Source organism: Gouania willdenowi, chromosome 5 (assembly GCF_900634775.1).
Source record: "Gouania willdenowi chromosome 5, fGouWil2.1, whole genome shotgun sequence".
Lineage (NCBI taxonomy): Eukaryota > Metazoa > Chordata > Actinopteri > Blenniiformes > Gobiesocidae > Gouania > Gouania willdenowi.
The window spans coordinates 4553218-4579195 of NC_041048.1; the positions used below are offsets into that span (position 1 = coordinate 4553218).

The 25978-nt window shown below is 36.6% G+C and overlaps 2 protein-coding genes across 3 annotated transcripts in view; one reads left to right on the forward strand and one right to left on the reverse strand.

The window, feature by feature from the left end:
• The window catches only part of ippk (inositol 1,3,4,5,6-pentakisphosphate 2-kinase), a 30009-nt gene extending 6712 nt beyond the window's left edge, over window positions 1-23297 (forward strand). The window contains exons 2-14 of the mRNA XM_028446261.1: window positions 4873-4932; window positions 7983-8078; window positions 8327-8393; window positions 9960-10078; window positions 10225-10314; window positions 11619-11677; window positions 12381-12453; window positions 14775-14927; window positions 16838-16946; window positions 17739-17874; window positions 17961-18063; window positions 18938-19038; window positions 20313-23297. Of these exons, the coding sequence (XP_028302062.1) occupies window positions 4873-4932; window positions 7983-8078; window positions 8327-8393; window positions 9960-10078; window positions 10225-10314; window positions 11619-11677; window positions 12381-12453; window positions 14775-14927; window positions 16838-16946; window positions 17739-17874; window positions 17961-18063; window positions 18938-19038; window positions 20313-20547 (1401 nt within the window). The 3' untranslated portion in view covers window positions 20548-23297. The remainder of the gene's footprint in view (window positions 1-4872; window positions 4933-7982; window positions 8079-8326; window positions 8394-9959; window positions 10079-10224; window positions 10315-11618; window positions 11678-12380; window positions 12454-14774; window positions 14928-16837; window positions 16947-17738; window positions 17875-17960; window positions 18064-18937; window positions 19039-20312) is intronic.
• Window positions 23298-25213: 1916 nt separating this feature from the next.
• cenpp (centromere protein P) overlaps window positions 25214-25978 on the reverse strand; it is a 91559-nt gene continuing 90794 nt past the window's right edge. For both annotated transcript variants that reach the window (XM_028446190.1, XM_028446191.1), the window contains exon 9: window positions 25214-25508. In XM_028446190.1, the coding sequence (XP_028301991.1) occupies window positions 25360-25508 (149 nt within the window). In that variant the 3' untranslated portion in view covers window positions 25214-25359. The remainder of the gene's footprint in view (window positions 25509-25978) is intronic.

Sequence of the window (25978 nt, forward strand, 5' to 3'; positions counted from 1 at the left end):
AAACAAAATCAATTCTTGCTAATTATTAGCCCCATTGTATTTATGGCTCTGAATGTGTACTAACCTCTAAAATTAAAAGACTCCAATTGTATAAATTAGCATTGTTTCGAAAAATAAATCAATTAAAAATATGAAAGTATTTATTTAGCACATACGTTCCAACAATGCAATAAATAAAATAAAAAAATGAAATGTTTAACTTCCCCCTACTCATACATTAAATAACAGTGTACTGGCCTGTATAGGGCCCTATAATTTCCAAGTTAACGGAATCGAGGACTGAATCACCGAATCGACCAATGTTAACAGAATTCACTGTTGAGCACGGAAATTGACAGAATCGGAATAAAACGCCGTCATCGTGAGGCAAAGAACGTTTGTCTGGGGAAATCTTTCCAGGGACCACTCATGACGTCGGTGCACTTTTGGGCCATTTGTGGCCAACAATTTTTGGTGGCCGGAATTTTAGTGCATCGCTCGTAAATATTTCAGTGACATTGATTGGTTTTAAATGTAGTGAGTCCCCGGGACCCACAGGTAGTGATTTGAGTGGGTCTCTGGGAAATTCAATGGGTCCCCAATAAAAAAATGTATTTCTTTCTATTTCTTATATTTTTCTCTTTCAATGGTTGTATGATATGGCTATAATTAGCAGATGAACTTGCTAGTTGTTGTTGTAGAGGCTAAACTAGCATGTACTCAAGGCGATCATGTCTGCGCTGATTTAATGTGTAAAGGGGTCCCCTGACGGCTACGTTTCTTTTGCTAGTTACTGTGATTTTAAACACGTCATCACTGCTTACTACTAAGAAGTTCGTATCTTTGACTTAGGGCCCTATAAAATCCGTTTTATTTTTTTTTACAATTTCCGTTTTCCACTTTATTTTTTTAAATTACATTTTTTGTTAGTTTTTAACTCCTGTGAGGAAACAAAATAAATACTAATACATAAAAAACTCATAAACAAAAATGTATGTCAAAAATAAAGTAAGATACAATTAAAAGGTAGATATAAATTGTAGTGACATGGGTTATTCCTTATGGACTGCTCCTTTTTAATTATTTATATATCATATAAAGATGTATGAGAATAGCATTAATGTCACCCAATTTCCTCTCAGGGATCAATGGTTTACTGATCTGATCAGGTTTAATGATTAGGTTTTGATCAACTTACCGGTAGTTTAAATGAACCTAATTTAAATTATTCCATTTTCTGTAGCTCGAATGTAACATTCTAATAACGTTGCTCCAACGCACTTTTATTTTGTAAACCGGAAGTTCCCATTGAAACGTTTGTACTTGAAGTAGCTAGCTGACTGTGAATGTGTACCTAAGGCTGGAATAAAAAGAACCAACAACACGGACTGAGTTATTCTTAAGCAGACACAACAGTTTGAACACTGAGCAGGTGAAGCTGATTAAAGCTGATCACGTTTTCACGGAGCACCGTTGTGCTACACGAAGCACGGACGAAGCTTTCAGGGGGGAGGGCGGTTCACTTAATAAGCGGTCCCAGGAAACTTTTGGCTAGTTGGCTAAACTAGCATCTACTCAATGGGATCATGTCTGCGCTAAATTAATGTGTAAAGTGGTTCGCTGACGGCTAGGTTTCTTTTGCTAGTTACTGTGATTTTAAACATAAGTTGTTCACAATGCGTCGTTTTTCATGGGAAAAATGTGATGCGTCCCTGGGACGCATGGATAGTGGATTTACTGCATCCTTTTAGATTTGTATGCGTCAGGGACCCAGGACGCGTACCTAGCAACATCACTGTATTTATTTCCTGACACTAGGCCTGGGCAATATATCGAGAGTCGAGATATATCGCAATTTCTGTTTTGGCGATATAGAAAATTACAATATCGCCTATACCAATATAATGTATTTTACACCTTATTTTTTTATATCGTGTATCGCCATTTTGAGAAAAAATATTGTGATATGAGTTTTGGTCCATACCGCCAGCCCTACCTGACACGTTACATAATTGTCGTGAAAGAGGCAGCAGGTGGGTGGTTGGACTGGGTTCAACACATCCGGTTTGAATCGTCAAGATAAATGTGCAAAGAAAACTTCACATACCAAATGATTGAATCCTGTGACGAGCTCAAACTGAGCTGTAAAAAGCTCTGCCACACCTGACTGACTGTCTGTCTGTCTGTCTGTGGAAATGTTTCTGTTGCAACTTCTGCTCATGTGACAGTTTGTGTTTCTGATGCGTGACAATTAAAGAACCATTATAGGGGACCCTATAACACAATGTATTACCAATCCTTGATCATATTAAGTTAAATTGGCTAATAGATCTCAGCTTGTGCTCACATGTCATCTTACTAGCATTAGTTTAAAAAGCAATTTAACGCATACAACTTGGTATAAACTTTTACCATTGAAAATGAAAAGAAAACCTGCTACTCTCTGCTTTCAGAGCCCATCTCGTGGTCTAGAACTTACCACCAGTATGTGTGGAGTGAAAGAATAATGCCTTAATTCTGTAAAGTGCTTTGAGTATCAATGATAAAGTGCCATATAAAATGCATTATTATTATTATTATTATTAGTATTAGGAGGAGAAATATTTCACTGCGCGGTTGATTGAACTTTTGTAGTTGCATGTGTCGCATTTTTAGAGAATTTAAGAACTTAGAATCTGAATCTGTTGTAGAAGCAAAAGTTAAACTTTTTTGAAAAATTTAATTTGACAGTTTGATAAACATACCACTTGTTTTGGATATTGGTAATTTAATTATTACAGTTACCATTTACTTGTTTTCGCAAGTTAAAAAATAAATAAATTGTGTTTCATACCATTTGATACTTGTAAAGGTGAAATTTGTAATTATTGATATTATGACTTGTATCGGGATACATCGTGGAAATGCGCACCCGTACCGCAAAGGGTGTAAGAAAAAAAATCGATTCTGTGATATATCGCAATATTTTACAGCGCGATTATCCTATCGATCCAAAAAATGTCCCAATTTTTTTTAACCATGAAAAAAACATTTAGTTGCACTAACATATGTATAGCACGTAAACGCCCAGTCACTAGGTGTCAGTGAACCACATCAGACCTTATTACACTAACTCACATTTTAGCTGGAAATTTATTGCACTTAATTTTTAGAAAACATACTGGGTACTTTTATAGATGCATGTGGTTACTCTTAACTATGTCATGTAATAGACACAAAATGATTCATCTTTATTTAAAAGACACAAAGCTTCACATTCCTGATGAGTGATTGTATGGAAAACATTGTGTAGGTGAACACAATGGATCAGCAAGTTATATGGAGAGTTTGTATCACGTGTCCACTCTTATTAAAGAGAGTTCAACTAGAGAACTAACATAATCACAGCAGCACGTAGTCATCTTACAGTGCACCGTGTTAAGAAACATTTCCATCACCTCATGTATAATGGGAAAACGTCAACATTTCAGACAAACCCAAATTTTGAAAAGTACAAATTGATTATTAAAGTATTTGTAAAATCTAAATAATGTTTCACATAAGGATGCATAATAATCTGATATGGGACTGGTTAGGTACCCAAGTATAAAGAGAAAAACACACTTGTGTACAAGGAGAACCTACAAACTCTGATTTTTTGACACACAACAACGAACACTTAGATTGTGTGTGTTGTGAAATATTTGGCCTTTTGGGTCTCGCAGATTTCATCCATATCTTCATACATTTCAAGTAATTATTGCAGAAAGACGAGGACAATCAGCTCTATGGAAAATAATAATAGCATTTAAGTTTCAGCCACGATACTGGTAATTGTTATGATAAATAGATGGAGACTGTTGCTGGGTTTCCATTACGGATTTTCACAAAATAAAAGCGATATTTCTAAATGTCGACAAAAAATCTTTGAACGTGTTTCTATTGAACGTTGTTTTGGACAGTAGCCTCATAACTCCCGTGGGATCTCATCCCGTGGGACTTTGCCACATTGTTTCATGTCCAATGTGGCACTGATAATTAAGGCTCCAACAACCAATCGGTAAAATCGATAAAAATCGACTATTAAAAGCGTTGGTAACGAATGTCATTATCGATTTGTTGTGTCATGGGATTTATGTCGAGTGTTTTATTTCAGTTTAATAGCTTAAGCAGGGTATAAATGTGCTTTATAGATAAACTGTTTTAAAAAAAATCAGATTAATTGATTCATTTATTGATCGATTATGAGAAGTTAGTAATGATTTTAAAGTATAATGCCAAGAAAAGTGGTCATGTGACCAGGTACCTCACATCATGTGATCATTTACGTCACGTTCTGTGACGTGTATTTGCGTAAAAAGTGTTTCCATGACGCTTTTGTGACACATTTCAATATCGAGACGTCTGAAATTCCTCCTCACGAAAGCGTAAAAACTCTTTTGAAATTCAGGTGTTTCCATTACTAGTTCTTATTGCACTATTTAAATTTTGCACATTTCCAAGGGTGATGGAAACGCAGATTAAGTCAGATTAAGGGTTGTTTTTTCCTCTCTAACACACACCTACATACTGTACTGTACATGATGAAACATTACCATTGTTTCTCTTTAGTCATGTTCTTTCATTTAATGACACCAGTCTGAACTCGCACCCCGACGTGCACAAGAATGAACATATTGTTCTTCTTGTCACTCGTGTGGGAAACTTGATCTGAATCACATTTTCAGCCTCATGTGTTTTCATTCGTTAGGGGTTTCCATGTGTGTGTGCACACTGCAGAGATCAAAGAGTACTGTGATGACCTCATTCAGTGAATCTAAAGCATTCCTTTCATTTGAACGTTACATTTCTGAGACTCTCAGCAATCCCGTCATGTGTTAAAACGAGGCTGTTCTTTTCTTTCCGTCTCTGCAGCTCTCCAGAGTTTTACGATTTCTCAAATATCCAGCAGAAGACTCGGAAAACCCACCACAGGTGAGATAGAAGAAGTACTGATAAGGGAAACTATTGGGCACGTGTTACTAGAGGTGTAAAATTACTGATATATTCTACTCAAGTACAAGTACTGTTACTAGATTGAAATTAGTCATGTACTCAATTACAAGGAAAAAGTAGCTCAATTAAATAGTAACTAAAGTAAAAGTTACTATTTACTCTCACCCAATCTTGCAATGGTTCCCTTGTATACAGTAAACATCTGTATAAAATAAAAGCTTTCTCATAATCTACAATTATTTTTCAAAATAAAACACCAATGAATTCAAAATAAAATAAACATTCTCAGCCTCTAAGTATAGCTACATTTATAAACTCTAAAACTGAGAAAATTACCTACATTTAATGCTGTTTTGGAGCCTTGCATTATGTTTAATCTGATTGGTCGGCTGTGATGTGATGCATTTGATTGTTGTCTGGTCATTTTATTTTTTTGTAGTTTTACAATGTCCGTTGATCACTTTGAAACTAAAAATAATAATTTACTCAGTAACTGTTGGGTGTAGAAATGTAACAAATGACTTCTTTTAAAACGTACTTAAGTAAAATTACTCATTTAGAAATATATTCCAAAAAGATACAAGTTCCCATAAAAGCAACTCAATTACAGTAAAAGAGCTACTCGGCATTAACGTTTTGTTTTTTGAAGAAAAATCCAATTTCCACATCTAGAGCCTCCAATTTTCTGTTTCAGTTTAACAGAATTGTAACATTTAACTTTAGATTATCATATTGGATTTTATAATTTTTATTTTCCAAACTCTAAATGAAATGTTTCCTTAGTGGATGCTCATTTAACATAAATCAGTTAAATCAATGCTGCAATGTTCCAATTTTATTCTGCTATTTAGTTAAACACTTTAAACAAAATGTCCATATTTAGCAGAGTTTCACAGACCATGAGAATAAATAAACATTTCACTGACAATTGGCGTCTTGGGACTGAATCCATTGATGAACTTGTTGTTTTTCCTCTAAAGTATGAGCTTCTTCTCACAGATGATCTAACTTAGTGATCAACACTGAGGTGACTAGTGATCTGTTTCCTCCTACAGGGGGAGTTCTCATCAATTTCTGACATTTTTTTAGCCCAACACCCAGTTTTGCTTAAAGAGAAACTAAACCCCAGGTTTTGGCTGACAGGGTTCCCCCGAATCCTTAAAAAATCTTAAAAGGCATTAAATTCAGGAATCTAAAAATAAGGCCTTACACATAATTAGTATTATTTTATGATTGTAATTAGTCTCACATTTCAAAATAAATGGTAAACATTTGTTTAAAAACAATATAGTATTTACCATAACATCATAAACACCATCGTAAACAACTGTATTCAATAATTTCACTTTCTTAAATATAAATTTAGTTCATATAGGATAAAAAAGAGCAGTATAAAAATATCTGAGCTGTACCATTAAGAAAAGCTATGAAGAACAATTTTCATTACCGGTAAATTTATATTTCCCCATGTTGTTAAAAGTGTGTAATATTTTCCCAGAACATGTATGTGGGGCTATATATTTTTTTTCATATTGCAATTTCCCTTTGATTTTACTTAAAAAAATAAAAAAAAAACTACCGTATAATGCCATTTCTGATCCAGGAAGTGAATTCTATATTTTCCATGTTTTTCCATTATCACAGAGAAAGGAAAGCTGAACAGGGAATGAATGACTGTTTACAGAACTTTGGTTCTGACTGAAATACTTCAATATTAACTGCTATCAAAAGATGCTTTGACGTCCGGTTCCTAGATCGAGATGTAGAAACACAGCCTGTGATTGGCTGTAATGTTACAGGTGGGTTAGGCAAAGATCAGGAAAAATACTAATGTGGTTCAGTATTTCTGTGTTAACTATAGTCAAAGCTGTTATAAATATGTTGCAGAGGTCAAAAGCACAAAACTGCACAACAGGTATCTGCACTATGAAGCCACGTCAACGTGTATGAATAAAAGAATCACACAATGGTTAAAGCTTTAACAGGAAGTGCAGGAACAAGGTGGATCTGATCACAAGCTAACTTCCTATTTGCTGCTTCCGTGCACACACACACACACGGGTCCTCTATTGTTGGAATGATTTGCATCCTGATTTGTGTGAGTCGTGACCAAACCCTGAGCTTGGAGTCAGACACTTTATGTAATTTACAGTGGTAGAAAATAGTTCACATAACTAAAGTCTGAAAACTGAAATCAAACCTGTGCTCATTGGTTGACTGATTATGACATAGTCATCAAAATGATGGTCCGTTGTTCTGTGAATCTGTGATAACCACATTTATTTATTTATCTGAATAAAATCCACTGTTATGCAGACATTTTATTCTTACTTGCGCCAAATATATATAGTCATCTTAAAGATGTAAATCCTTGTTTTATTCAGAAACAAAATGGGTTAAAAGTAACCAAAAATGGTGAAAAAGGTGGTGAAATTTTTTTAATTTTGAAAACCAAAGAAATTGGTCAAAAGTTGCAAATTAGAGTGGGCATAAACGGAAAGGAAAAGTGGTAAAAAGGGTTCAAAGTGACAGAAATCGGGGGAGAGGGGGTTAGGGTAATGTAATTTAAAAAGTAGGAACAATTGGGCAAATAATGGGCATGACAAATCATGAATGTGGTTAAATTGGCAAAAATAAGCATGAAATATGGTAAAACGTACGTGACATTAGGTGGGAAACATGGTGGAAAGAGTTTATTAGTGTCGAAAATGTCTTGAAAGTGGAAAAAATGCACAGAGAAGGCTTTGAACTTTGATGGAGAAGTGGCAGAAATGGGAGTAATGTAACAAAAATACATTAAAAGGAGCAAAAATATAAGAAAAAGTGATGAAAACAGGTTAAAATATGGCACGTTTGGTGTAGTTGCAGAAAAATGGTCAAAATTGTTAAAAAAAATATTCTTAGTTTCTTGAAGACATCTGGCGACCCTCTCCCAGTATCTTGTGACCCATAATGGGGTTGAGAACTCGTATGTGTGTGTGTGTGACTGATGTTTTCCGTGTGTGTGTGTGTGTGTGTGTCGTCCTCAGACGGTGGAGCAGGCCTACAGGCAGATCCAGAACACCGTGGACTTCAGTTCCAACGTGATGAGCAGTCTACTGGGAGACAAGTTCATCCACAGCGGGGTGAATACGTCCTCCTTAGATCACTGTTTATCACTGGATCAATTTATAGAAGAAATGATCACAAACAATGAGTTCCTGTGTTTTAAGTCTGAAGGGTAACTGAACTGGTCACATGGTTTCCTGTTTAAACAGGACATTGATTGTTTCTGTAAAGAAGTGCTAAAGTCATTTATTTTTCTCTCATGTTTTTTTTAAACGTTTCGCACACGATGAACACAAAACCTGAGCTGATTTTATTTTGTCCACAGGAAGTCGTCAAACTGCCTCTGGAGTTTGTCCGACAGCTGTCAATCAAAGTTCAACAACAGAGACCAGGTATTTCTACCACTACTTATTTCTTATTTAATCAGAATAATAAATTATAAGTACTCACGTTACTGTAACTGAGTTGCTTTTATGGGTACTTGTACTTTTATGAGTACATTTCTTAAGTATGTTTTACATTTCTACACCCAACCATTACTGAGTAAATTATGATTTATTGTTTTAAAATTGTGAAACTACAAAAAAAGTCAAATGACCAGACAACAATCAAATGCATCACATCATTGCTGACCAATCAGATTAAATGTAAGCTTTTATTTTCAAAAAGAATTGTACATTTTGACAAACCTTTTATTTTATACAGATTCCTTTGTGGAAAATAAATTAAGTTCCAATTGTGGTAGATTTGTTCTCTTTCTTTTAAAGTTTCTACATGAGATATTTACTGTACGTAAGGGAACCGTGGCAACGATCTATTACCAAATAAATGAGGGTAACTAGTAACTTATACATTGAATACTATTTAATTGAGCTACTTTTTACTTGTTTATTTTATGTATGACATACTTGTATTTGTACTTGAGTTCAGTTTTAATCTAGTAACAGTACTTCTACTTGAGTAGGATACATCAGTATTCTTAACACCTCTGTATTTAATGCACTGGTATCGCATCGGACCAATATCGGTATCCCACGGCAGCAATATCGGTATCGTATCGGAAGTGAAAAAGTCATATCAGGAGTCAGGACAACAAATTTGAACCTTAAACAAAATAATATTCTTTAATTGGATCAAATATAAGGAATAGCCTAAAACTAACTCATTAAATTGAATAAAAGCTATTATCTATTGTGTGTTTTAGATGCAGGCTGATGTAATCAGATACTCGAGGACACCCTTAATAAATTTGTACAGGATTAACTTGGTTTACTAACCACTGTATTCATCCTGTTACTAGTGGAGATCCACCCAGTCACATGTTCACATTAAGATCAGCTCTGATTGGCTGATTTAACATCACGTCCCGACCTCGAATTTAACCACAAAATTAGTTCAAACCAAGTATTTTTATCTGATTTTTATTTGTTGATGTAAATTTCAATAATTTTGTTCAAAGTCGTCCTGGCTTTGTTAGTGTTTAGTTGTGCTCCAGTTATTAAAAAAACAGATTTATTTAGCGATTCAGCTGTGACATAAACACATAACCAGCAGGAAACTGAATACAAAACATGGAAATGAAGAGAAAAGAATCTATAAAGCTGCAAAGTTACAACTTTTATCCACATTTTAAAATGTTAATCTTGGTAATTAGTTGTAGATTGTTTCTGTTATGGTGGGAAACATGTTTAAATATTGTGCTGGGATTAAAAACCAATGATCAATGCAGAAATGAAATAATAAAATCAGTATTTAAAAATTAAGAATATAATTTTAAACAGTCATCTTCTTTTCTTTTATTATTACTAGACATTTCAGGCGACCCCACATGGGGTCAAGATGTCAAAGTTGGAAAACCACTGCATTACTCTTTGTGTGTGTGTGTGCGTGTGTGCGTGCGTGCGTGCGTGTGCGTGCGTGTGCGTGTGTGTGTGTGTGTGTGTGTGTGTGTTTTTCAGCCTGGCGCTGTGATAAAGTGATGGACATCTACAGTGGCTGTGCTCTATGTCTGCCCAATCTGACGTCTCCAGTTCTCCACCAACAAACACACACTCCTACACTTTGCATTGAAATCAAGGTACACATACACCCTGCAGCTGGTGGAGATCGATCTTTTATTTTTAGTGACAAAACCCACTTCCTTTCCATTAAAACGACTCCTGTCTCGTGCACTAAGCATTAAGATTCTCAGGAGCGTGTGTGATTGTTTTTGTGTCTCTTCAGCCTAAATGTGGCTTCTTACCGTCCTCCAAACACGTCAGCAAAGACATTAAGACCAAAGTGTGTCGCTTCTGCATGCATCAACACTACAAGGTAAGGACAAACTCACATTCAGGGTGTTGCAGAGGTTAGCTTGTAGCATTTTCTGCTAAATTTCCTCGTGAACTTAATTTTGGGAATATTCAAAAATAGAAACTTTTCATGGGAATTATTTATTGGAATTAGGCTTTACACTGATCTGATCGGCTATATTGGATCAGCCAATATTTTGCATTTTATGCAATTAATGTGATCGGCTGTTATGTCCTAATTTTCTGATCCGATCAATGACGTCATTGTCGTGATGAAACGTTCTGTAGATGCTTCCATTGCATTGTTTTATTGTTTCATTTCCGCTGAAGAGTTGTTTGCTTTACGTGACACGGCTTTATTTCACTCACATTTGTGCACAAAGGTGAAAACCTATGAGCAAACAGTGAAAATGTCTCTCGATTGGAGCAAAGCGGCTGAGCTCCAGACTTCTTCCCCAGTCTACTGGCTCTGAAAGTGGGGGCAGCATCTGCTGTTAGTGTCTGTATGTGTGTTTGTGTGTGTGTGTGTGTGTTTGTATGTGTGTGCGCTTGTTAAACAGGAGAGTCCTAGAGTGGAGAGATGCTCTCCCGTTTACTTCGCTTTCATACCGGACACTTCTATCCGTTTCAGGGTGATGGTGGACACAGAAGTGTGGGTGTGTGTGTGTCCCACCTCCTCTTTACTCCTGGGAGTCTAACTTCGCTCCGGGGACTAAAGCTCTCCTCAGCATTGTGGTTAACTCTCTCACTTCACAGCAGTCGTTGAGTGTGACATGGGACTCTGGTTTAATTTAACGTTGATTTTGCCAGTCACTCCAAAATGGCATATAGTTTATAATCAATCTGCTCTGATCGCCAGGGTTGGACATCATTTGGATTTTAACAATTCTGATTCCGATTCCTGTTCTAAATGATTCTCGATTCCGATTCTTTGAGTTGTGCAGGTCACAGATTTCACAGGATAATTTTTTTATTTGAAAAAGCCTTTACACAGGCCATTTTTTATTAATTCACTTAGTTAATACAGTTCAATTTGGTTGCTGTAATGTAACTAGGGTATTCAATTACAATGGTGTCCAACTGTAACTGTAAAACTGAAACTTGCTGAAATAAAACTACAAACAAGTTGGCAGCAGCTAAAAAACAAAGAGCTACAGCACAGGTACTATTTGAAACTATTCGCAATTTCTGGTTAATTCATTTAATTAATAATTCCCTTGTGAAAAGTTTATATTTTTAAATGTTCCCATAATTCCCATCCATAGACAACCCCATTAACGTGAATGTAGAGAGTTTATTTTAAACGTGTGGCTTGTCTGTCCACAGGTGGCCAACGGGAAGTGGAAGAGACGCAGCCTGTACTGTCCTCTGGACCTGTTCTCAGGGTGAGTTTAGAGCAGCTTGGACTGTAGGAGGAACGGCCATATATATATATTTGTGTGTATATATGTGCATGTACATATATATGTATAAAGTGTATATATAAAACATTGTGAAGTATCTATATTTAATGTGTATAGAAAAAAAAATAGTGACATTATTTTCCTAGTGATCATTATTTTTGACATTATTTAAAGAGCCTACTTTTGTGGTTGTGATGGGTTTTTTTCTGAAGTCTGCCAAAATAAATTCTAATTTGGAGTGTTTTTTGAGTGTTTAAGTAGACACTGTGCATACATAACATTTATGACCACTGACAGATGAGATGACCAACGCTGACTAGGTTTTTATTTTGTCCGTTTGTGGGAATTAAGTCAGGAAACGAACACGCAACTGAACATTTTGTCCAAACAGAACAGCACGTCATTTTTTTAAAGAACAAATAGTTTGTGGTTCTCAATGAGTTTTATCAGCTCCGTTTTCTAAAATAAATCATAAATAATCTTCAATGTTTAATGTTAAGATGGCTAATTTAGGTTTCTGTTCCTTAGTATGGATATGATTATATCTGTGAGTATCTTTAGGTAAGGAGGTTAACGTTTGCTGCTGCTGCGTCTGATTCAGCTGCAGATAACGAAGCAGCGCCACCGACTCACTGCTGCTGAACACAAAGTTCAGTTTTTTTTGTTTTTTTTTACACCTTTGCAGGAACAGACAAAGGATGCAGTTCGCAATCAGACACCTGACAGAAGAACCTCAGAACAACTTCAAGATATTCAAGGTGAGTTTCCTGAAGTCTCATGAGTCAAACTCGAGGCCCTTTAGAGCGTCTAAATCGACCTGCATGCAGGAGAGAGTAAAACAAAAATTACTCATAAAACATGAATCATTGTGTAATTTACCAAATAAAAGTCCACAATATTGATCTATATCACACGATTGCAGTCGCAAATTGTCAAATTAACTCTCAATTTTTCTACAATTCAGCAATTTCTTGCGAACAATCCCACAAACATGCTCTAAATTACACAAAATGTCAAGAAGATCAACAAAATCAAGCAATATTTTAGTGGAAATTCAACACCCTGTACAACAAAACAATGAAATTCACCTCCTTTTGATGTTCACTGTGATAACTTAAAGCAATTATTAGAAAAAGAGATAAACTGTTTAATGGTCGGCTGATGCTATAGACTTTGAAATGTTTTTTTTACATCCACTGATGCATTAAAAACATCATGTCTCAATAAACTAAGCTTATAGAATAGAGGCGGATCATAAAGTCATGTATGAATAAATTACAAGCAGATACTTTAAGGTTGTAGAAGCTTAGAAATGGATCCTTGGCAGCTAAAAAAACACCTAATGCTCACAATTAGCATCAATAAAAGCCTTAAACAAACACTCAAACACATCAGTGAGTCTTTGATTCTTTACACGTGTTTCAAAACAAACTTAAACTCAAACACAAAGTAAACACCTGACACTGACTTCATTAAGATCAGAACCACCTGAAAGGAATCCAACATAACTCGTCTCTCGTCCTGTTCCTATAGAGACCTGGTTGCTAGGTTACCACCAGGTCAAGCATATCCTATTGGAGCGCTGGGTAAACACAGTTCTTTACATGTTCATGCTCCACAACGTGTAAAATAAATAGTGCTTATTTAATTTAAACTGTGAGAATGTGAGCCATGGCTTCACTAACATCGTTCAGTTTGAGTGACAGACCTCAGTGTCACAGCGGCTCCGGTAACGTTGTTTACTCTCATTTTATCAGAAAAACAAGATGTTTGAGCACGAATATCAAAAACATAGTTTAGCTCTACTCGTGCTCACAGCGGCCCTTATTTATCAACCGTTCAGATCTGAGTGTACGACATGCGCTCGACCAAATTCACGGAAGCTTCAGTATTTAACAATTCTGACGTGATCGCACAATACAATTAGATCTCACGTCAGGTCTGACCTTGTGAACACAAATCTGTATGGAGGAAATGATAATACGTAAATAGTTCCTTAAACTTTTAGAAATGCGTTGTAGTTTTTAATCAGTAATGTGATGAATTATAGTCATTTTTAAGATTTCAAACGTTAATTACTTTTAACATGTTATTTATTTCCTCAAGCATGCGTACAATAGAGGCCGATAAACGTTGTATCATTGTGTGTCTCCAGGATCTTGTTCTGAGCGCACACAGGGGAGCAGACGTCACCTGCTCATATGAGCTTCTTTAAATCCAGCTTTTACACGTTCAAAAAGCACATCTTTGTTTTGCTCCACCTCAGATTTGAGGATGCTGATTTTCATCTTGGAAAAGCTTCTTTTCTTGTTTGACCTCAGTGGGCGGGGCCTCCAAAGCAGGAGGGCTTAACATGGAAATGACGAACGAATCCAGCCGCCGGATTTATCAACATCCGATCATTTTGTACGCTGGGATCATAATTGTCTACTAGTAGCCATTTTTGCTTTACTAGCAAGTTCTACTCACCAACTAGTACAACAAAAACATTTACTAGGAGAACAAAACTTTTGTTACTAGTAGACTGTTTTTAGTCTACTTGTAGAACCAGTAAAGCCTAAAGATACACTAAGATAAGAGATAAGATAGATACTTTATTCATCTCCAAGAGAAATTCACAGTTCCAGCAGCTTACAGGTATGGGAACACAGGGGCATGCAGGGAAAGTACAATGTAAAAATTCACTAGTGGTACTAGTAGACCCAATGCAAATAAAGTAGGAGGGATTAAAACCAAATCCAGCCCCCTGATTGGTTGGAATGTTTTCTAAAGCCAATGGAAAGCTTGAATTTGCTTTTCCCTGCCCCCTTATTAGCATATAAGGCTTACTAGTAGTACTAGTGAACATTAAGTCTACTAGTGACACGTCTAACTAGTAAACCAGTTAAATACATGTATTCCTAATGTGATACTAGTAGAGCTTTACGATGGTTTATATACATTTATCCTCAAATGTCTTCAGTGTCACAAATTCCAACTTCGAAGCTTCAAACTTTGGAAAACTTTTGGAAAATGATCTCAAAGGTTTTGCATAGTCAGCAGCAGTGTATACAGTATGCATGTGTGTGTGTGTGTTCAGGGCGGTCAGTGCATCTACAGCAGTAAGGAGGGCAGCGACGACTCTCCAGACCTGAACCTGCTGTTACATCATCTCAGACCATACTTCATGAACGGAAACAAGCGGATCAACAGTCACATGACGAGCAAAGCTGTTCTCAACGACTTCATCCAGGTAAAGCAGCGCGCCATAAACATTCTAACAGACAAACGTAGGTTTAAAACACATTGTCAAAACTGTTTACTGAGCCCAGAGGATCCAAACCCTCCATTAATATCAAACACTCAACACGTGGAAACACAATCACAATCTTCTCCTCTTAGCTATCTGGATCAATCATCCTGATTGTGGTTCCAGGATCATTCACACTTTAATAACCATACAGTAGGTCACAATGTATGGACACTAAGGGTATAAGAAAATATAAATTTGGTGATATTCGGCCCCAAGCAGAAAACAAACACATATTCTGACTCGGGGGTGGGGGGAATAAAACGTGTTCCCTGGTGCCACATTTCCCATTGTTTTTCATCTGTAGTGGGTGCAGTTCTGACTCTACCTGGGGGAGATGCTCATATTCGGACTTGGGCGGAGCAGATCTTTCTGCTGACGCCTCATTTGGCCCGATCGAGCACTTTTGGATTTTTCCTAAGCTTTTTGGTCTTTCACACATAAACAAAGTACACAGAGGCGGTGCCATTCCCGTGCTTAGGCGTGGTTCCAGCGCCTCTAACTGACACACCCCAGCGTTTCAGAGCAGAGAGAAGTGCTAGTTTTTCCATGATTTTGAGACCTAATATACTTGGCAATTTTTTTTATCTTTCAAATTTGGCTCAGTGGTCAATGAAGCATGTTTCTGTGGTGTGACAAACTCGTAACACACATTTATTTTTGCTTTACACGGACTTATAAACTTAACAGAATCAGAATCTGTTGTAGAAGCAAAAGCTAAACTTTTATTAAAAAAATGTGATTTGACAGTTTGATAAATTTACCACTTGTTTTTGACATTGATACTTGAATTACAGCTAGTTGCCATCTACAAAAATGTGTTTCATATCTCTTTGTACTTGTAAAGGTGAAATTTGTAATTACTGACATTGCAAAATATTGCGATGTATATCACACTGTTTACTATCCGGATATATCGTATCGTGACACGCAAATTGTGTATCGCATCGTTAGATTCATGGCAATGCACACCTCCATTTTTTTGTTGAAAAATCATGATGAAATGCACAATCAGTATCTGGTCTGGATGAAGCTTGATGGAGTAATTGAGGAAAAAACCCAACATAACTGAGTCAGATTTCATAAAGATCATGAATGGAATCTTCCATTGCGTAAGGTCTGTCTTTAATTAAAGTTTAGTCAGAATCCTGTAAATACTTATGGTGTAATCCAGACAAACACTGGTGTAAATATCACCAAAAACAAGAGTTTACATTGCTGATAATAATAATAAATGCATTTACACAGCAGTTCATTTAATGCAAATGAGTTACTTTTTACTGTATGGACATTTCATTTGAAGAAAGGGCAGTATGTCAAATCAGATTTATTTTTATTTTAAGTTATTTTATTCATTTTCCTTTTCACCATCTAAGGAAAGTAACAATAATTCATTAAGTGTTATTTTGCATTACATTCATTGTTTGTAGTTAATGTGTATTTAGAAGGGTACTAGTTTTTATGGTACACTTTCCCTTTAAGAGTTTGATGGTAACAGCTAGCAGAGTTCTACAAGTAGTGAGGATGTAAGGTTGTTTGGGAAAAAAAGGATGCTATGCTAAACTGAGCAGTACAGACGTTGTCACTCCTACATTTATTTCAATTAAACTTTATTTATTCAGAGCCAATTACAACAATAAGTCGTGTGTGTGTGTGTGTGTGTGTGTGTGTGTGTGTGTGTGTGTGTGTGTGTGTGTGTGTGTGTGTGTGTGTGTGTGTGTGTGTGTGTGTGTGTGTGTGTGTGTGTGTGTGTGTGTGTGTGTGTGTGTGTGTGTGTGTGTGTGTGTGTGTGTGTGTGTGTGTGTGTGTGTGTGTGTGTGTGTGTGTGTGTGTGTGTGTGTGTGTGTGTGTAGGTGCTGGTGGACGCTCTGCTCAGTGGTGGAGGAGAAGTGATGGACAGGAGGGGAGATGGGCGGAGCTTCTGTGAAGCCAGTCTCTTCAACAAAGAGAGGGTTCGACACGGTGAGAAACCATCATTGATTTCACCAGAGTGGGTTCACTAGTGATCAATCATAATGTGATCATTTCAAACCTTCACTGATCCACATAAACAAACGTCGTCACATTTATTCAAAAAGTTAGAATTTAGCTCAGATGGACAACTTTTATCACAGTGGGGCATAAATGTGTGATCTGATAATACTGATTATAATATCACATTATTACACTCATGTCAATATTTAGAATAATGACCAGTCTGAGCAATAATACAGGGAACAACAAAGGGTTTAGTTAGTTTTTTTTCTTTTCATTTTTGTTTATTGTTGCTTTTTTGTCATTTTGTGTTATCTATGTTTTTTGGAGTCATGTTCTGTAATTTTATTGCAGTTATTTTGTGTATTTTTGTATTGTTCAGGAGTAATTATTATTTTTTAATGCATTTTATTGTCATTTAGCATATTTTTCTGTAGTGTATGTTTTGTCATTTTATGTAATTTTTTATGCCATTTTGTGTATTTTTGTTGCCATTTTGTGTATTTTTGTTGCCATTTTATATTTCTATTCAGTGACATTTTAGTGTTTTGTCTTTTCATTTTATGTGTATTTAGATTTATTTTGTCCATTTTTTATTGGCATTTTCTGTGGTTTTGGAATCATTTCATGTATTTTTGTTGTTCTGTATCTTTTCGCAGTTTTTTGTGCTTTTACTTTGAAGGCCAAACAAAATTAGATCGAGGGTTGCACGTGGCCCCTGGGCCTCCAGTTTCCCACCTTTGTTTTAGTGTTTAACTCTCTCTCTCTTTATCTCTCCAGCCTCTCCAGGTTTACCCAGCGACAGCGTTTTGTTCCGGATCCTTCAGACTCAGATGTTGGACATGTTGGACATCGAGGGACTTTATCCACTTTACCGCAGAGTGGAGCAGCATCTGCAGGACTTCCCCAAAGAAAGGTTAGACTAAACCGCAGCCTGTGGTAACCACGGTTATGCCCGTCCGTCCGTCTGATCTCTGACATTACTTCCTGTGTGTGCGTCAGGTCACGACTTCAGATTGACGGGCCGTATGACGAGGACTTCCTGGAGAAGCTGCAGAAATGCCCGGCGGACGACGACTGCTCCGTGGAGCACGCCGTTACCAAGGTAACGTTGTTCTGTTGTTTTTAGATTCCACTCAGTGTCGCTTAGGGGTGGGCGATATGGAAAAAAAACTCATATCACGATTTTTCTTTGTAAAATCATCTTTTTTTCATTCAGATCAATAAAACTAATTAACCAGTAAAAACAAACCAATTCACCTACTTCAAAATGTAAAAAAGGGATGAAAGTGAATTTAAGTTAGGGTACTTTTCAAACAAACATTTAAAAATGTATGTACCGTAATTTATCAAACTGGTTCCTCGTACAATTATCATCAAACAAAAAGGCTGACATGTTATTTTAGTCGTTTTACTTTGTTTTACACAGTTTAGACAATCATATTCTTTTCAAGATAAATTGTTACTGTTTTGGTTACATTAGGTGATATGGACCAATATTCAGATCTCAATTTTTTTCCTCAAATTGGCGATAGAAACTTTATTTATTTAATTTTTTTAATAAAGTTTTATGAGAAAAAAACAATAATGGGTCAGTCAGTAGAAAAATGCCACAAAGATTAATTAATAATCACTAGCTGCTCAATATCAACATTTTGTGTCACTTTTGACTTTTTTCTGAAATGTGTGATTAAATTCTGTAATGTTTCTAAACCTGGCAGATCGTCGTCATGTTTTTAATCCTTAACGATCTAATTTTGTCAGATTGCACACCCTTAGTGTCGCGCTAGTCCAACGTCAGAACAGAGCATTGTTTCCGTCTTAACTGAACAAACCCTGTGTTCGTCCTAACGTTACAATGTACACGTTGTCATGGCAACAGAGCAGCATCACAATAACTGGGAGAACAAGCTGTTCTATCTTTGAGTGAGAATGTCACTCAGTACAAACTCACTCCCTGCCTCTCGCTCTGACTGCAGGTTCATCAGTACCGCGTTGCCATGACAGCCAAGGACTGCTCTATCATGGTCACTCTTGTTCCCAGTGCTGAGGAAAAGGACGATGACGATGATGATGAAGGGTAAGAGCTCTGACAAATTGTTTGATATAAACTTTGAAGTGAAAGTCTAAATTTAAGGTTTAAGGAATTTAAAATCATAATTAGTATTTAGAGGGTACCTGTAGTGGAAAAGCCTCTCAGTGCAGAAACATTTCTGCCCCGTTCTACATGCACAGGCTGTAATATCACAAAGTTTATTATTGTACCAGTTGTTAGCGCTACTATCTTTACCATGGAGCAAATATTTATTCCTGGTTATTGTTTTCCAGAGTTTTATTTACTGGCGAGTAGTTCCATACTGCATATTTACAAGTTTATAAATATTATTTTATTATTGTGCATAGTTCCTGTTATGAACATATACAGTACGTTGGCTACATCTGGATGCCGTAACCTTTTAAAAATTAATAATTTAAAAATAAATAAATAATAAAAATACAACTGGTTTTCATGTGTTTCAGAGCAGTAGGAACTACTCGCCGGTAAATAAAGCCCAATAAAACAGTAACCAGGAATAATGGTAAAGATAGTAGCTCCAACAACTGCTACAATGATACACCTGGTGATATTACAACCTGTGTATGCAGTACGAGGACGCATTTACTCTGTTTCAGAGTTTTAGTATCTGCCAGACAGTGACGTGGGGAGAAACTAATTATCGATTGGATGTCGTGACACAGCGTCACTGGAAGTCGCTTAAAAAGTTCAGTTTTCAACTTTGAGTGACTCAGAATGCGAGATTGAGTCACTGGAATCGCGCAAAGTCGCATCATTTACATTGATTTTAAATGTAATCTAGTCACACCGTTATACCTCTACCTCCCACAATGCACCATTTCTTTTTTTTTTTTTTTTAAGGAATTTTTGGGCTCTAGTGGCCTTTATATGACAGTTGCTTGACAGGAAAGGGATCAGAGAGAGCAGGGAATGACATGCAGCAAAGGGTCCCAGGCCGGGAATCGAACCTGGACCGGCTGCAGATGAGGAACTACAGCCTCCGTTTATGGGGCGGGCGCTCAACCCACTGAGCTAAACACCACTCCACACCATTTCTTTAAAGCAACAAGCTGTGTTGATCAACGGATGTGTGTCGTATCGTGACTGAAATGGCGACTCTCATAGTTTATGCCGCAACATCTAAAATCATTCTAAAAAGCCCTTTTAATGTTGTTTTTTTAATAAAAAAGGTGCATAAATTTTGTTTATTGGTAATACATTAAACATTTTTTGTCATATACATTTCTGGTACAGGTAGCTCTCCTTTATTCACCCTCCTCTTCCTCTTCCTCCTCTAGTCCGAGGCGTGTGAGCGTCGTGCGGCCCCCAGCGTTCTCTTGCTCCGTCTCCGTCCTGGATTTGGACCCCAAACCTTTCGACAGCGTTGCTCGTCAGCTGCGTTTGGACCAGAAGATCGTATCCTGCTACCAGAGAACTGGAGGCACTCTGCCCAAGGCCGCCCTCCCCACACTCCCCGCCATCTTCTCGGCGGCGGAACGGGAGGAGTGCACGCTGCTCTTTCACCCCGTGTGAAGGTAACGCCCGTCGTTGGGGCAACAGCGAGGAAACATCGTGGAAAACTTCACTGCAGCACTTTGAGCTGCTGCCGCTGCTCTCTTCAAGCCCCGCCCCCTGCAGGAAGACGCTGCAACGACTTCTGCATATTTCTGTTACCGGGTCAGGAGCACCATGTTGCCATGACAACCAAACATTTTCCTCCCTTCAGGAGAAAAAAAAAAAAAACAACCTTGTCTTGTATTTATTTGATCGCTCGCGTTTTTGTTTTCACATTTACATCTCCTGATTGGCTTCATCTTGTTGTCATGGCAACACGTTCCGACCCTCCGAAGACCTCACGGGAGCTCAAAGTAACCAGAGTGAACAGTGCAGGTCTGTACTTATGATGTCATTACCTGAAAGTGTCCTCTGAGGCGTTACCATGGCAACCTGCTACTACTACAGGTGATGTTTTGAAGTTTGTTTTCATCCCATAATAATGCTTTTGTTCTAGGCCCACGTCTCTGTGTTAAAGGTCAAAATGAGCGCATCGTTGCTCCATGAGCGACATTAAAGGATCGGTTCACCACAATAAAACTAAACTAAACTATACGCATTTTATTTTGTCGGCGAAACCTATGTCTCTGTCTCTAAATTATACGCCAAAATGTTCAAACCATCAATTAATCAATAACAGATCAATATAACTCCACTCCAAGACTGAAATATGAGGGACTTTTAATTTGAAGGTAGTCCTTTGAAACACTGACTGGGACCAAACCAGTCCAACCAGCTCCAGCTTTCCTAACTTGATAACTAGGGATGCACCAATATCACTTTTTCTCCTCCAAAACCAATTCTTGAATCTGAGTACTGATACTTTTATCACACACTAAAACTATCAGGAAAAAGTAAATAAATTAGAAGACAGGTTTTATTACCTTTCCTTCCAACGACAACTGTTGATATATTTAATAAAAATATTTACTGTAAAACTGACATTTAAAGTGGAAAAGAAACGATTTCAAACAATATTGCAAAGTTTTCACTTTTTAATTAAATAAACTATAAATCCAACCTTGTCTCCCTCTAGTGGCCAATCAGAAAACATACAACAGAAATGACGTCACCATTCAAAGCGAGTGCACGTAATAGTATTAATGAACTTTAATGAGTACGTACTAGTATATTAATGCGGTATCTGTGCATCCCTAACAATAACTACACACTGTGTAATGACTAAGAGTCTCACATTCACTCCTTCAAAATAATACGCATCACTTTCCTTTTTGACCTGCAAAACTTCATGGAAATAGGTTCAGCTGCTGCCTGATGTTACCTGCCTGCAAACAGACGTTTTATTTTGAAAAAATTATTTTTAGTTCAAACAGGATGCTGCTTTAAAACCCACTTTTTTTTTTACTGCTTGTTACTAATTCAGGAAAAACATTAAAAGAGACTGAAGGACAAACCTGTCTGTGTGTAAAAGCAGCTCCTGTTAATTCAACTTATTAACACTTATGAAGAATAAATATTTAGCTTTATTTAAAAACAAACAGTTTACTTAAACATGTACCAGTAATGATGTCACACACGATGGGTGAACGGATCGTTTGGTGTCCAACTGGGAACGAGTTAAATATTCCACCTCAGCTCTGTGAACTCGTACAAACTTTCATATTCATCGCTCAGACGTTTGTTTATCATGATCTGATACATTACGTAGTATATTATTCATTTACAGCCCCACAAAACAGACAAATCATGATCATTTCTGTATCAAACAATCCTACATTTTATATTTAAAATACTGTAAGTCAAAAAATAATATCACTGGTCAGAAACTTGAGTTCTTTTGTTTTGATAGAGTCACAATGTGGTTTGATGTTTGGATACACGTTAAAAACACTGCAAACGAAAAAGAATAAAATAAATATTGACCTTAAAGCACCTTTTTTAGGTCGCCACCCCATTTTCATAAAGATTTTCTAGCTACCCTAAATATTATTTTTTTTTCTAGACCGACCCCAAGGTTGAAAAACACTGCCTTAAAGCATATTAATTACCAACATTTTCCCCTGATTTTGTTATTAATTACGTATTGTAAAAGATTAAGCTTAAGTGTAGATAGTTAGCTGCATGAACAAATCCTTCAAAATAAAAGACTTTTGGTAATCAGTGATTTTCACCAAAAGGAATTCAAGCGTTGGTTTTTGTGATTTTTTTTAAAATGTGTTACAACAGGGGTCGCCTGAAATATCTAGTAATTGGTGCAAAAAAATTACAGATTAAAACATTTTAATTATTATTCTTTTTCAAATTAAAACACACAGTTTTTAACAACTGTATTCTATATCAAATATAAATCTCGTTCAAATAAAATGCTGTAAAACAATATTTGAGCTGGCACTCAGATACTGTATTTGTCACTTATCCTGGATATTCTGTATTTGTAGAGCAGTAAAACAAACTATTTATAACATTCTAATACTAAAAATACTAAATTCTAGACAAAAAATGTCGAGGGTTTAATTAACTTTATTTTCCTCTGATTTAAAAATGACAAAAAAAGAGAATAAAACAGAAGTGTGGATAGTTGCTTGAATAAATCCTTCAAAATAAAACCAAACAAAGACTTATCAAAAAGGAATTCAAGTGTCGGTTTAAAGAGAGTTTTTCAACACTGGGGTTCGTGACCCCATGTGGAGTCATCTGAGATTTAAATAGGGGCGCCTGAAGTGTCTAGTCATTGATTTAAAAAATACTGAAAAAAAAATTAAAAAACATAAAATCTTGAGGTTTCCAGAAATGTGTGATATAAAAATGGTCACGATCCAAAAAGGTTGGAAACCACTGCGTTACAAGCTGAGTCATGTTTTCACAAAGCTGGGGTGGAGTTTAACACAGTGGGCGACTTTACTGGTCAGAGGTTGGTGTGATTTATTTTATTTCTTATGTGCCATAAGTGACTTGTCATGGTGTGCGTGTGTGTGTGTTGATGTGTGTGTGTTGATGTGCCTAAAGCCTAAAACGTACCAGTAGGACAGAAGCGCTCGTTATGGACGTTTTAGACGAGCCTGGTACGACGGTTGGATGCAAAGATGGATGAACTTTTCCTCTCAGTGACACAAACTGAGTGAAGTTTAATTAGTCGTTTTTTTTCCCCCCAAATTTAAAAATGTGACTGAAGGTTTTCGTCTCTAATTTTGTACATCAGTTCCACACACAAGTAAAAATCTGAAATAATGAAAAATAATCTTTAATATAATATTAATTTCAATTCTCCACTGATTGTTCATTTCCTGTCGACACAGTTCAGTGTTTTTTGTGTAAGTTTTCCATCTTTTTCTCCAGTCACGAACCTCCAGTACCTCAAATATTTGGAAAATAACACTCGTGGAGGTTTGAAATGCTGACGCAGCACTCCAAGAAACCTGAAAACACTTGATTTCAGTTCCCGTTCACGACGTTCACACTCCGAGCCAATCAGAGCACAGATCCTCTGGTCACATGACAGCTTCCTTTTGTTTTTTTGTCAAGTCAAACTGAAAATAATCCATTTCAGGTCGGAGGGTGAACGTCGGCTAAACTGATTCAAAGCCACTAATCAGTCAGAAGGAGGGTGCAGCAAAGGCTCATGGGAAATCACGGAGAGAGGAGGTCGAGTGAAATGGTTGAGCAGGATGTTCAAAGCCCAACAATGAACATGTTTAAAATTGTTTATTACAATGTCATTGGTTGATTCACATTGAGATTAAAAATGTTTTACCCATAAATTAACAACTTAATTATTCAAATGATATCTTATTAAATCAGATATTATTAGATATTATTTTTAGATCAGGGGTTCTCAACCTTGGGTTTGTGAGACACTGGGAGGGGGTCACCAGATGCCTTCAAGAAACTAAGAATATTTTTTGAACAATTTGAGCCCATTTTTGCTTATTTTTACTAATTTTCTGCAACTACACCAAACTCGCCACATTTTAACCTATTTTCATCACTTTTTACTATATTTTTGCTCCTTTTAATACATTTTTGTTACATTACTCCCATTTCTGCCACTTCTACATCACTTTTCAATGCCTTTTCTGCACATTTTTACCACTTTCAAGACATTTTTTGGCACTTTTAAACCATTTCCAACACTTTTCCACCTAATGTCACATATATTGACTCATTATTGTCACTTTTAATCTCTTCACCATATTTCTTGCTTATTTTTTCCAATTTAACCACATTCACGATTTGTCTTGTCCATTATTTGCCTGTTTAAACTATTTGTTCCTACATTTTAAATGATTTAACACCCCCCCCCCCCTCATTTTTGTCACTTTTTACCACTCTTTCTGTCCATTTTTGGCCACTCTAATTTGCAACTTTTAACCAGTTTTTGTGGTTTTTTAAAATCCCAAAAGGTTGATGAGAACCACTGTTTTAGATCAAAGTTCTTCCTGTCTTTCTTTGTGGAAACGTTTGATTTTACATTTCCTTTAAAAATCAGCTGATTAAGATCTGATTACTGTAAAGTTTAACGCTCACACCCTTTGATCCTTGACCTCCTTGTATCCTGGCCTCTGATTGGCCCTGAGCCACCTGCACCATGTGACAGTCCCACTCCTAATAAATAACAGCGTTTGTGTAAATAGAACAGAGTAAAACAAACTATTAGAGAATACAAAGGCGGCGCTGCTGTCCTGCATTTTGTATTTAAAATAATTTATTTTTATAGATTTTGGCTGACGAGCTTCGTCACAGACGCTTTCTATTGCAATAAAGATTTCTAAGAGGATACGTGTGTGTGTGTGTGTGTTTCTTTATGTCGATACAAATGCAAAGTGTGTTTTTTTATGCCTCACACTCGGACTGATTGTCTGGGAAAAGTCCCACCGCTCGAATAATCGACTCCATTGCTGCTTCAGTTCCCAGAATCCTTTGCAAGCTGTGAAAGGCTTCAGAGGCGCCCCCTACAGGCTGAGAGGGAAACAGCTTCAGAGCTGCAGAGGGAAAGAAAAACACTTTATTTTATATTCGTTTGTTTCACTATTAATTTTCACTCTGAAATGCTACAGATGTAAACAGCTGGATAATACAGACACCTCAGTTTCCTTTAATTAATAACCAACACGGTTTCATCCATTATGTCATTCCATTCCATTATTTAAGAAACTAAATGCTGCAGATCCTTGGAAAGAAGTTTTAATACGGACATGAGCAACAAGCGACCCCTAAAGTAAACAAACAAAATGATCATCATTAAATAGAACCATAAAATTAAACAAATATACACAAAGGACAACAGAAATGTACAAAACAACTAAAATGACACAACAATAACAGAAATTTACAAAATGACAACAAAAATACACAAAATGACTAAAATCACAACTAAAAGTAGCCAAAATATGAATAAAAAAAACTAAATGTCAACACTGTGCGGTTGTCCTTTTGTATGTTTTGGAAAAAT